This window comes from Erpetoichthys calabaricus, chromosome 11 (assembly GCF_900747795.2).
Source record: "Erpetoichthys calabaricus chromosome 11, fErpCal1.3, whole genome shotgun sequence".
NCBI lineage: Eukaryota > Metazoa > Chordata > Cladistia > Polypteriformes > Polypteridae > Erpetoichthys > Erpetoichthys calabaricus.
Genome location: NC_041404.2, coordinates 13,284,485 through 13,298,507, shown reverse-complemented (window position 1 = coordinate 13,298,507; position 14,023 = coordinate 13,284,485). Strand labels below are relative to the sequence as shown.

The 14,023-nt window shown below is 41.0% G+C and overlaps 1 protein-coding gene across 6 annotated transcripts in view; it reads left to right on the top strand.

The window, feature by feature from the left end:
• ablim3 (actin binding LIM protein family, member 3) overlaps positions 1-14,023 on the top strand; it is a 185,609-nt gene that overhangs the window by 124,176 nt on the left and 47,410 nt on the right. For all 6 annotated transcript variants that reach the window (XR_007936232.1, XR_007936230.1, XR_007936234.1 and 3 more), the window contains exons 4-6: positions 2,671-2,786; positions 3,905-4,031; positions 7,381-7,474. Coding sequence is in view for 1 of the 6 variants with exons in the window: in XM_028812713.2 (XP_028668546.1) it covers positions 2,671-2,786; positions 3,905-4,031; positions 7,381-7,474 (337 nt within the window). In the remaining 5 variants the exon portion in view is untranslated. The remainder of the gene's footprint in view (positions 1-2,670; positions 2,787-3,904; positions 4,032-7,380; positions 7,475-14,023) is intronic.

Here is a 14,023-nt window from a genome sequence, read left to right as displayed (position 1 = left end):
CACTGGGAGATGGAAAGTAGCTGAGCTGATTTGCTTTTCTATTAATTATACAGAAGAACACAAAGCTTCATTAAATATGTACACTCAGCTAAAGGAACAAGGAAATGGCTTTATGTCTAAAGAATTCCTCAAGAGACTCTTACTGTTCTGGCATGCTGGACTGTGATATGCACTCTTATTTACTGTATGCTGTACATCCATCATTAAAAATAATCCAGCGGCATCTGTGGCAGAGCATTACGTAAAGTGCTTCATGACGCTGCTTTTCTTCTGAACAGAAAGTGAATGTGGGAGGGCTGCCATTCTCCTGTCACAGAAACCCAAAGCAAACTGGCTGCCTTAGCCTTTGTTATGCCATGGGCGCCCCCATGTGTGCTAATGCCATCACTGCAGCAAGCTTTCATGTTCACCATTTTTGATTTACAGCATTATGTCAGGGTTGTATGTCCTAACAGTCCATTTCACCTGGCACTTTGCTTGTGTGGATGATCAAGGTGATGAGGGAGAACTGTGGGACAAAATGGGAACCAGTGTGCAGACTAGAATATGATCAGTGGAACTGGAGGAGGCCTTAGTCACATTGAGCGTATATGATGAAGCAGGGGATGACTGAGATTTATTGCTACAAGAGGAATATAACAGGGGCGGCACGGTGGCGCAGTGGTAGCACTGCTGCCTCGCAGTTAGGAGACCCGGGTTCGCTTCCCGGGTCCACCCTGCGTGGAGTTTGCATGTTCTCCCCGTGTCTGCGTGGGTTTCCTCCGGGCGCTCCGGTTTCCTCCCACAGTCCAAAGACATGCAGGTTAGGTGGATTGGCGATTCCTAGTGTGTGCTTGGTGTGTGGGTGTGTTTGTGTGTGTCCTGCGGTGGGTTGGCACCCTGCCCGGGATTGGTTCCCTGCCTTGTGCCCTGTGTTGGCTGGGATTGGCTCCAGTAGATCCCCGTGACCCTGTGTTCGGATTCAGCGGGTTGGAAAATGGATGGATGGATGGAATATAACATGAATATAGCAGGGCTCAGAATCCTCAGTGGAAAGTGATTTGGACATATTAAGAATGTGACACTGAACTAATGTTGTTAGAGGTGACAGAGAGCAAGTGCCTGGGATAATTGTTGAGACTGAGAGTAGGCGATTCACATTAGTGGTCCTTCATGAATTGGCTTGAATTCTTTGTCAAAAAAAGAGGTTAAATGGACACCCTGGGTTCTCAGTGGCAGGTAATTTAGACATGCTGTTCTGTACTGAACTTAGTGATGATTCAGAGATGAATGAAAGTATATGCAGGGATAGAAGAAGACTTAGTCACTGTGACACATTTACTCATTTATCCAAGGTGACTTACAAACATTTGTGATACAGTTGGTTAAATTTTTTTTTGTTTTCCAATTGAAGCACAGGTCAAGTGACTTGCTCAGGGTCACACACAGGGGTGTCAGTAACAGAATTTGAACCCACAACCTCAGGGTTTGAAGTCCAAAACATTAACCACTATGCCACACCAACCTGACACTTTGGGAGACTGAAGTGACATATTTAAGAGGTAAGGCCTCAGAACACATACTGTATAGCTGGGAGGAAATTTGGAGATTTGGGGAGTGCGTGACTGAATTTAATGGTGACTGGATGTCAGTATCTCAAGTAGGAGGTGATGTAGACACACTGGGAGGCTGTGACTGATCAAGTTTTGATTTAAGAAGCGTCTGTGAGTTGTTGCTGTAAATAGATGGTTACATGAATTCTCAGGCAGTAACAGTTATCAGTGGGCAAAGATTTGGACCTACTAGATGGTAGGAGTGAATTGCGTGGTGACTTAGAAGTGACTCAGAGTCAGGGTTTGGGATTAGGGATGCCTCAGATCCAATGAGGGTGTATGAATAAACTAGGAGTCAGAACCAGAAGTACAAATCGGGAATTAATGTCTTAACAACAAGTTATAATGAACAAACTGCACACTTAAAAATAGCGGCTCCTTAATGGCAGTATGTGGTCCTTTACTATGTTCTGCGGTTCATCGTAGCTCCATTGACTGACCAACCACCACTTCATTCTGAGACAGGCTCTTTGCATATGAAGTCGGTAATTTGTGCTTTGAAAAACATACTAATATGTAGAAAAAAAACAAAATCTTTCGTGCATGGTGGACTGGAGGACACTAATAGATTAAAAATACCTGGGTTTAGCCTGTGTTATTGGATGTATGCAGCAAGACCCAATGCTATTTCACAAATCTGTTCATGGTTATTCACTGTATGGAGCATGTGACAGATCTAAATAAATTAAGTGTTCTTTCTGGAATCTTCATGTGGATGGGTCTTTTGGGAAACAAAAATGGTTCCCCTATGGCATTGCTCTGAAGAACCTCTCTGGAACCTTTTTTAAAGAGTGTTGAAATGAACTGAGCATCGACTTAGTGTGACTCAATGTCTGGAGTAGGAGGTATTTATCAGCAAGTGGAATTCAGAAATTAGAGATTATATCAATATATTGAGTTTGGTGACCCCAATTGTGAGTAACTTAATTAGAGGGCCTGACTGGGAGTGTGTGACGTAGCTAGTAGACAGCCTACGCACAAGGCATCAGAGAGTGGTAAACATGCATTGATTGGATTTGTCATTAAAATGTCACATATGCTGCATGGACTATGCTTGCTTTTTTTTCTTCCTTTTCAGAAAACCTTTTCCCATTGGGGATCGAGTGACTTTCACTGGAAAAGAATGTGTTTGCCAGCAGTGCTCTCTCACACTCGTCAACAGCAGCGAGCCGATCAAGATTCATGGACCCAGCCGTAAGTTAAACGTTTGTCACTCACACAGAATGTCAAAATACACCATGAGCAGCTCAGACTAAGCACATTAGACGTTTATTTTCACGTGGGGAAGCACTTTTCTATTGCTCCCCACAGTACAGAAAGCACCTACTGCACAGTCCAGAACATAATCCTTTTCTTCTCTCTTTCTGTTGCCGCCATTCCTCCTCCAGCAAGCTTTGTCCTCTTCTACCTGACTCTGGCTCTTGGAGTAGTGGCTGCTGGCTCCTTTTATAAGGCACCCAGAGGTGCTTCAGGTGAACGTTGACCTGCTTCCGGCAACACATTAGACCTTTAAAATCACAGATGGGCTTCATCCCCTGGTAAAAGCCTTTCTGAAACTGGAAGGTAAAGAAGGTCATACCCAACAATTAGGCTGTACGTCAAATTCCCCAAAATCAAATTGAGAAATGATCCAGTAAGTACAGCAAGAAACTTCAAGTGCTGTGACGCTCATGTCTTACTGTCCTTGAAGCCGTCCCTATGTTATCAGACTCACACACTCTTTCTCAGAAGCAGAAGAAACTTGTCAATGTTTTACAGGGTGTATGGGTACAATTTAGTGAGATCATCTTTGCCGTAGTGTATCATGTAGGAGTTACAATAGGAGGCCCATATAAACATAACACATAACCTACACTGGGCTACCCCACGTTTCCCCCCTGCATTGTTTGTCTACCCCAAGCAAGAACTCTTCTAATCATTATCAAATAGAATGAGCCAGTCACCCCGAGCTACAGTTTTCCAACAGATGATGCCCATGTTAGGATCACAAACAGAGACCTATTGCATTTGGATAGCAGAAAGAAACTGATAAAGCCAAACAGCTTGCATAAATTGCCACCTGATTTATTCACACCGTCATGCACTGATACAATAACAAAAAATCATTATGGTGAGAAGTCAACCTGGGAAGCACCATCACATTATTTCCAGCTTGGCTGTGCTGATGACAGCTTGTCTGCCTAGCTCCCTGAGGAACCCTGTATCAAGCAAGACTTTAGCAAATGAAAATGAATGGCCTAGTAACCCATGAGAAGCAAGCCAGCATTATGGTGGAACACACTTATATCACTGCACTTCTCTTTTTATTGCAGACTGTGCCGGCTGTAAAGAGGAGATTAAGCAGGGACAATCACTGCTGGCATTGGAGAAGCAATGGCACGTGAGCTGTTTCAAATGTCAGACGTGTGGTGTGGTGCTGACAGGAGAGTATATCAGCAAGTATGTATATCATCTCATGCCAGGCTGAACTGGGTATGGTGGGCAGCAGTGTGCAAGGTGTGTTAAATGCTACCCTTAGTAGTCCATGCAATATCTGATTTTCTGATGCAATATCTATTTTCCCATTGCTCTAGCACTCTATCAGTAATATTTAGTATAAGAGGGTGGCAGGGACCACAAAGCAAGTGAAAAGAAATCTGGCGATCATTTACTTAAGGGAGCTGACAGAGGAGCTTAAATGTGTGTCTCTCATCGATAATCTTGACTAGGAGGTGCCATGGATGGACACATAATCAATATTTCTATTATATAGCTCCTTAAAGAGTGAATCATTTACATTTACAGCAATATTTTGGTATCAGAATATGCTTATACATTAGCACACTAAAACAAGTGACTCGCTTAGGGTTTCCAGTCCATCCTTTAGCCAATAAGCTGCAATGACAGCCTAACAAGGGCCCTCACACATATAGCACAATCATTTCAGTCTGTCTAGAAAAGCTTCGTATATCTATGTTTTCTTAGTAAAAATGCAAATAGACACTAGTTTATGGGCGAAGATAACACAAGTGACCTCTGGGTGAGATATGAACTCACGACATTATGGATGTTTCTCCCTATCTGGTGTAATGTTGTGCAGAATCCATAAACTCTGGAACCTCTCCTCTTTGAATCGCCACTAATTCAAATGTTTAGTGCCCAAGACACAGCATCTCAAATAACCAAACTCAAAAAATACAGCCTTGATACTTTCATGTCAGAGACCAAGAAGCTGCCAAGATTTAAGTAAAACATTCTTAGTTAGAAAAAATTACCATAGCAGTAAAGTAAGTAAATATGTTTAATATTGGAATGGCAAAAAGTGGTAAGGATTTAAATTTGTGTTGAATGAAATTGCTTCACAAAAAAAAATTCAAAACAGATTGTGTTTCACAATAAGCAAATTTTGTGCAATTGCTACATATATTTTCATTTTTTTTTTTTTTTTGCAACATTTCCATGCGCACAGCTTGAAGAGGAGGGTGCAGCTTGAGATCACTTCTCCGCTGCTAAAATTCATTAACCTGGGTGTGTGGCTGATGCCAATCCTGGTTTGGACTAGTTTAAAGAGTGAGTGCAAATGGTGTTACCTCTTACCCAAAATGAGTGGTACAAAAGGAAAGACAGGTAGATGCGAGCACGTGCAGCCACCTGCACTCTTAAAAATAATGGTTCTTTAATGGTACTTTAAGGTTGTTTACTGGGTTGTGTGGTCATTGTACCGCCATACTTGAGAAAGCACCATTTCATTCTGGGAAGCATTCTTTACACGTGAAGTTGGCTCTTTGTGTTTTGATAAGCTTCCTAATATGTTGAAAAAACTGAAATCTTTAATAGTCTAGTAGGCGGCCTAGGACACTAACAGATTAAGAAAGCTTGTGTTATTGTATGCAGTGAGAGTCCTTTTAAAATCACGAACCCATTGGTATTTCATACATCTGTTACCATCTGTTACTGTTTGGATCCTGTTACGGATCTAAATAAAAGGTTCTTTCTGGAACCTTCATGTGGATGGGTCTTTTGGTTCCCCACCAAAAAAAATGGTTCCCCTGTGTCATTGCCCTGAAGAACCCTTCTGGCACCTTCATTTTTAAGCGTAAGAAGGAGCCATGCAAGCAGCAGCAGCAACACTGGAAAACAGAGTCACAGTGAATGAGGCCTCACAGTGGATTTCTGCAGCCAGACCCTTTACACATTAGAGAGCAGCCAAGGAAAAAAACAATGGTTTCCTCGCTTTACACCCCCAAAAAATTTAGAAATACCCAGAAAACAAATTTTTGTGAGTTTTGCTCTTCACAATTGCAAATTTGAAAATAAGACAAATGTGTGCAAAACAAAACTACTGTTTCACTCCTCACTATCAGGGACTAGTGGAGCTTGAGCCCAATGCACATGGACCGTCAGGGTGGGAGAAGTGCCAGTGATTACCAGCCACTTGACAATGAGTGGCGTTGAACTTACTGTTGTGGACCACCAGGGCCATTACAGCCGCCCTAACCCGACACATACAGGCAGAGACACGAGTATGACACACAGCACACGTTTATTTTCACGTGGGGAAGCACTTTTCTATTGCTCCCCACAGTACAGAAAGCACCCACTGCACAGTCCAACATATAATCCTTTTCTTCTCTCTTTCTGTTGCCGCCACTCCTCCTCCAGCAAGCTTCGTCCTCTTCCACCCGACTCTGGCTCTTGGTGTAGTGGCTGCTGGCTCCTTTTATAAGGCACCCGGAGGTGCTCCAGGTGCCTGTTGACCTGCTTCCGGCAACACTTCCGGGTGTGGCAAACAAGCCACAGCAGTTCTCCAGGCACCCCCTGGTGATGGCCACAGGCCCCAGCAGGGTTGAGCTTCTATTCTCCAAACCCGTGGCACTGCTGCACACCAGTGGGGGCTGCCCTCTAGTGCTCCAGGGGAGGTAATGGTCTGGATATGCTCTCTCCCCCTGACCTTCCATTATAGGGGCATCCTGGGTGGGCACTGTCAACATCTTGGATATCTGCTCTGTTTTTTGTCATTTTTGTATTCATTTTTTATGTTGCCCAAATGGAAGTGAAGTTTTAACATTTCAGTTTTATTTTTATTTTGTTAAATGCCATTTGAAAATTGCACAATAATAATGTCATCATTCTGTTAGATTTAAGTCTCGTGTAGTGTCTGGAAAACATCATTCATCGCAAGTGTGCATGAGACATAGTAACTGACATTTTGTTTAAGGCAGAGCATGTGCTCTATCATTGTCTAAATTTTTCTTACATATAAAGGGAAAGCTTCGCCAAAGGAAGTTATTTTTCTTAAATAAATAATTTCAATTCAGTTTCTGATTTGATCCTCACTCCTCTACTGATTCATTTAAGTTTGGTTTTCTCTTTTTTGGTTTTGATGCCTTTAAAGTTCTCCTAAATGTAACAAAAGTCATAATAATGCTTGTCTGCAGTTAATTTAAGATTACCCCTGTCACTAACAAAATGAAAAAGCTCAACTCTTTAGATCTTAGTTTTTTTAGTCTAAACAGGGATAGCCCCACATGGTACCAGTGGAAATGTTAATGTCTGAAATGCTCAAAGAGGAACAATCTCTCATAAGGTATGGTTGAAAGTGTTAGCATCAAAAATGTTCACTGGAGGGAATAGTCCTCTTAGGGTGCTGGTGGAAATGTTAACATCCAACATGCCCACTGTGGGTGAGTCCTCTGAAGTATATGTGAAAATGTAAATATTAACATCTGATGCGGTGTGTTCACTTGGGGACAGTCCCTTGAGGTATGGGTTCTAGTGTCCCAACAGTTTTCAATTGTTGTTTCAACAGGGATGGAGTTCCATACTGTGAATCTGACTACCACGCCCAGTTTGGCATCAAATGTGAAACCTGTGGCAGATACATCAGTGGAAGAGTACTGGAGGTGAGTAAGTAAAGTAAAGGAAGATTTTCTTCTTAAAGATCTGCAAACCAGTAAGAAAAGCTATTGAATACTGAGATCAGGAAGAATTACACTTGTAGAAATAAAAGGAATTGGAAAGTCAGATCTCACAAAATCAAGGTAAACCTTCACAGATGTCTAACAGATCTAATAGAATGAAACTATTAAGTACAAAGTCACAAGAAAGCAAAATAATACAAAATCAAACTCCTGTGAGTAAATCTTCTCAGTATTGAGATTTAATTTTTAAACGTACTTGGTGTGAGATGTTAAGATTTCACAAGATCTTACTGGTAGGTAGAAGGCTGATATCAGAGAACCAGACAGAACCAAAAGATCGACCAGAGTCAGCCTTTTATGAGTACAGTTGTAAAGAAGTAAGGTTTCGTAGTGTCATTCATAAGACTGAAGGTGCAGAAGATTAAGATCTAACAGACACCTAAGCACAAGCCACAAGAAAATAAGATCAGACATGTACAACTTTTAGGAGTAATGCTTTTTGATTCAGATATGGAAAGAGACTCCTTGGAGCATAAGTACAAGTTTATTGTCATGTATACATACTGTGCTACAATGAAATTAATACTTGCCTGTTTCCTCAGAATATTGCCAGAATTACAATACCAACAAAAGACACACTAAAGAAACAACAGCATATACTGTATGTACAAATAAATAGTATATATAATGTAAATATGCAAGCGCATGTACAGTGTTAGTTAGCATGATAATACTGAGATGTAATAGATAGATAGATAGATAGATAGATAGATAGATAGATAGATAGATAGATAGATAGATAGATAGATAGATACTTTATTAATCCCAGGGGGAAATTCACATATTCCAGCAGCAAAAATATTAAATTAAAGAGTAATAAAAAATGCAGATAAAAAAACAGACAATAACTTGAATAATGTTCAACGTTTACCCCCTCTGGTGGAATTGAAGAGTCGCATAGTTTGGGGGAGGAATGATCTTCTCAGTCTGTCAGTGGAGCAGGACAGTGACAGCAGTCTGTCACTGAAACTGCTCCTCTGTCTGGAGATGACACTGTTTAATGGATGTAGTGGATTCTCCATAATTGATAGGAGCCTGCTGAGTGCCCGTTGCTCTGCCACAGTTGTCAAACTGTCCAGCTCCATGCCAACAATAGAGCCAGCCTTCCTCACCAGTTTGTCCAGGCGTGAGGCATCCTTCTTCTTAATGCTGCCTCCCCAGCACACCACTGCGTAGAAGAGGGCACTCGCCACAACCATCTGATAGAACATCTGCAGCATCTTACTGCACTTAATACACAGACACCTCTGGGGCAATGCTGCAACAAAGCAAATGCTGGCAGAATCAGGCTCAGCCTCTGGTGTAGTGTCTGAATGCTTCAGAGGTCTCACAGAATCAGAGTGCTAGAAGAGAAGCCTTGTCATCCAGACAGTAGCAGACTCCTAGGTGTACAGTACAGTAAAGGTGCAGGATGAAGCGATCTGGTGGAATCAAATTCCAAAGAATACCACTGCATCATGATGGAAAGCAGCAGAAAACTAAAACTACACAGAATTTGGCACCAGCAAGTAAATGTTTTGAATGTTCAGATGAATCAAGATCAGGTGTTAGAGAATAATGATCCAGGAAAGTTTAGGCATCTCAAGCTGCAGAACACACAGATCAAACAGAAACAGGTTTCCTACGAGTTAAGCAGCAGGATTCTGATTCACAGAACTGGACTCCTATGGCCAAAGCTGCAGATCAGATTGAAAGAGTTACAGCTGTATTATACTGTAAATTAAGCAGCGATTATAATAATACTTTTTATTTATATAGCAAGATGTTCATACAGAGCAGCATCTCTCCCTACAAAGTGGTTGAACTCTTAGCTTCCATTTTGTAAAAGTCACCAATAAACCACATCATGTTACTATGAGGCATATCTGACTTGAAAAAGAGCATCACTTGGCTTCCTCTTTATTAACTTTGTTCTCATTCCAGACAGATACCACCGAGCAGAGGTTCTCAAATCCTGTCCTAGGGCCTTGCCAGGGCTACTGGCTTTCATTTCAAATTTTTTCTCAATATTTTCCTAATTTAACCACTCTGTATTTACTCTGTCAACTCAAAAATCCCCAACAGTGAAAGTTTTAGCCAGGAGTGCTTTAGTTCCTTTGAACTTATTTTTTACATGTCAGGTCTCTTGTTTCATTCAAAATATTTTTGAAAGCAGAAACACTGGTCTTTGGGGGTTATGCTGTTGTTTCTTTCCCATCTGCTTAATGGCAAAACAGCTTACAAAAAGTTATTTTGAAACAAGAAATGGTACAAAATCTGAAGCATGCAGAAAATCTACCCAGTGGAGAAATATTTACTTAATAATTTTATTTTTCTGCCTTTTTATACATATATTTGTAGCTGATTTTCATATTCCCATGTATATGTATATTGGCTGAAGTGCAGGGTATATTTGTATAATCGGTTAAGGCAAAAAAGCAAACATTTATATGTTTTTGAAAAGTTGACCCTTTTGTTATTGCTGGTTGAAACACAAGTGTCTTTTACACTGCATTTCTATCCATTTCTCTGTTCTCATGAGTTAAGATTTTGTTCTTTTGTTCTTTTTGTGTATGTTTGAATTCTATAATTGTGGTAACTCCTTGCTGGATGGGAGCCATGAACTTCTTTTTATTACCTGGTTTAGTGTGGTTTCACATATTGATGTTTAATCCCAAGAAGATAAACTCAATGACTTGCTGAATAACTGAATCATTGATAAGACATTTAAGCTGTACAAAACAACTAGTTTTTTGTGTTGTTCCCTGTATTGAAGCCCTACTAGTAATATAATTGAATTAATTGTAATTTACATGCAAAATTTCATGAACGTCCACATAGCTGTGCTGAAGTAATGCCAGGTTATTGTCCTGTTGGCCATCCCACTATGACTACCCAATAAAATTCTTAAGACTCAATGAGGCCTAAATTTTTAATTGCATAAGTAATAATATAAATACAGCATTTCCTTAAAGTAGATGTAGCCACTTTTAAGTAATGCACGATTTTTGTGTTATTCCCTTCTCACACCATACTGAACCCTGCCTTCGTTTCAGTTGAATTACTGACATGGAATGTTATCTACACTAAAGGCCTTAAAGTCAAGATACCAGCAGTAATATGTATGCAGCACTTCATGAACTTAAACTCAGACATTTTGGAGTAATGTGTTTTTTGACAATTACATCCACCATCTTACCTGAAGAAGGGCCCTGAGTTGCCTCGAAAGCTTGCATATTGTAATCTTTTTAGTTTGCCAATAAAAGGTGTCATTTTTCTTGACTTCTCACTACATTCGTAATGGCTAACACGATACAACACCCTAGTACTACCACCCTCTTTTGAAATTTATGAAACACCATTTAGCTTATATTTTAAGTTAAACCAATGGCCACCTACATGTAAAATTTTGTGAACATCATTTTAGTTATAGTACAGTTTTTATAGTAAAAACAAACAAATAGACAAGATGCAATCAAAGGGTTGAAATGAGGTGTGCAAACATATACCGTATTTACCCGTGTACCACACGCACATTTTTTCCCGAAAATTAGCATTAGAAAATCAGGTGCGCGTTATACACGAAATTTTTTTCTGTAATGTTTACTTCTTCTGCTTGGGCTCTCTCGCTTGCTCTCTCTCTCGTTCACTGGCGCACACTCTCTCACTCTCTCTCTTGCTCATTCGCTCACGCTTTCTCTTGCTCGTTCGCACGCTCTCTCTCCCTCACTCGCGCTCTCTCTCTCTCTTGCTCGTTCGCTCGCGCATGCTCTCTCCCTCTCTCGCTCACTCGCTCTTTCGTCATGCAACAAAAACAGAAGGGCATTTCGCAGAGAACATGCCCTAAACTCTTCCTATACAATCACAACGCGCGTCGTACACGGGGAAAATTTTTTTCGTGATTTTCTTTGTAAAAATTAGGGTGCTCATCTTACACAAGGGTGCGTGGTACACAAGTAAATACGGTAAATAACATCAAATAAAGCTGAAAAATTCTAAAGTTAGACTGAGAGAACAACAGTGTTTTTATATACATGTACTGTATATGGGAATATGAGTGTAGACATATGTACTTTACTGAGTCAGTACATCCATCCATCCATCCATCCATTTTCAAAGATGTTTAAATCAATTCAAAGTTATAGTGGGTGTCATAGCCTATCCCGGTAGCTTTAGATATAAACCTCTCATTCATGCCAAGCCAAGCAGTAAATCTTCAAAGTAGTTGGGAAAATTCATGTAGGCACAGGGAGAATATGCCTACTCCACACAGAAAGTGACAAAGCCAACTTGAATAAAGTGATCTGGAGCTGTTTACAACACACCATACAGTTTATTAAATATTATATATGAATTTTATATATTGGCGGAGTGGTGGCTCGGTGGCTAAGGTTCTGCACTGGTATGTAGAAGTTTGCTGGTTCAAATTGCATTACTGCCTGAAGGGATCCTACTCTGCTAGGTCCCTAAGTAAGGCCGTTAACATGAAAACTGCTCCAGGGGTGCTGTACAATTGTTAACCCTGCCCTCTGACCTCCAGTGGTCTTGTGAAAAGACCATTTCCCCTTGGGATTAACAAGTATATCAAAATACAATAAAAAATTATATTTATTATATGTAATGTTTTCTTTGGACTTCCTCCAATTCTTGCAGTGATTAGAAAGCACCAGAAGAATTGGAGGAGTCCACTAAAAACAGCTAGGACTTCAATCAGTAACCTTGTTTAATTTTACAACAAAAAATGAAAGAAAACACATACTTGAGGGCATAACTGAAAGACCAGTCACAGTTACTGTATATTTTGCTAGGTTGCTGGCTTCATACTCTCACTGTCTTGCAATGAATCAAAAAGGAGTTCCATCCCACAGCAGGCTCAGGTCCCTTTTTATAGGGTTCTGACTGGAAGAGATGGGCCTTGTCTGGGGATCGGAGTGGGGTCATGTGACCTCAGGGGATGGCTTCTCAGAGCACAGATGAAAGAGGGAGAAACTTTTAGTGACAGCCCCTCTTCTTCTTCTGGTGTGGTATTACTTACCTCAGTTGAGCCAGAAAAGGTGATCCCAAAGCACACATTCATGACAAAATATATACAGTATATGTTTTGGACTGACTTTGTCATAAAAATATATAAATTTAATGTGTGTACAGGGCAGCAGTTAAATGAATGGTGCTATTGCTTCAAAGTACTGGGGTCAGTACTGGACTTCACAAGTTCTGCCTGGGTATCCATCAAACACACTATAAAGAACTGGCTAGCACTGCTGGTTAACAGCTGCTAAGTCTTAGGTTCAGACCTTTGTGGAGTCTGTATACGCTTCCAGTGGTCTCCTGAATTCTTCTCAGATCATGTCTGTTTTCTTTAAAATCTCAAATAGATGTACATTAAGTCAACTGGTGACTCTAAACTGGCATGTTATAAGTATATGTGAGAATATTTCTGTGTGTGTGTGTGTGTGCTCTGCCGTTGGTTGGTATCCCATCCAGGCCTGCTCCCTGCTAGGATAGAAACTGGCTTTCCACACCTCTGTGTTTAAATGAATGTGTTCAGAAAATACATAATTTTAATATAATATACAGTACAATCTTTATTTTTAGTCTTGCCTGTATCTGCTGTGTATTTTTGCCCCCTGAATTTTTTTCTTTTGCCATGGTGTTTAGCCACAGTTTCTTCTAAGCTGTCAGTTGATACTGAGGGGGCAACAAGCTCTCTCAGGACAAGTGTCAGGATAAAATATGCCTTCTGATTTGCAGCTTCGAGTTCAGAAGCACAGATGTGCAGATCAACTCATTTTAATATATCATAATAAGCTGATGTATTGGCGTGGCCGCGACATTTAAATAGGAGCAAATGGCATCCATTACCCTCACCTCGCTGGTAAATTTATGTCTAGCCACGTCGTTTGCTCACATAACTGATGACAAGCAATTTCTGCCGCATCGCTATAATGATTATTTATATATGGAAGCCCTGATGTCTCGCTGGCGGAGATTGCAGAAGGATGAATGGGCCTGGTCTGTACTCAGGTGCCACAGATGCATTATAAACAAGAAGACACCAGCAGCAATATTATAGAAAGGGTTTCACTGGGCTTCAGGTGACACACGACCACAGTGGCGTAGGAATTTCCAAAGCCCCTTTACATATTCTTCTTTTAAAGGACTGCAAGTGTTGCAGTACTGCTAAAGAGAGTGCTGTATGCCTCATCGTGTGGCGCCATTCTGCTTACTAGTGTCACACCCAGTAAGTGTGCACATCGGAGGAGCAGATTGCATGTCAGGAATGTTGGAAAGAAGGCAATGCGCAGTGTGGTCTCTTGTACCCACACTATATGTCGCTTGAAGTCTCAGTGCCCCCCCGCTCCTCAGTTTTCTCCCCCGCTGAGTTGCAGATGTTGTGCTGCCTTCAGTTATCCAGCTCATCAGCTAAAGACACTGCCGCCCCTGCACCTCTTGTAAGCTGCATTGTGCTCCTGCAGGGGTGAAAGCCATGTC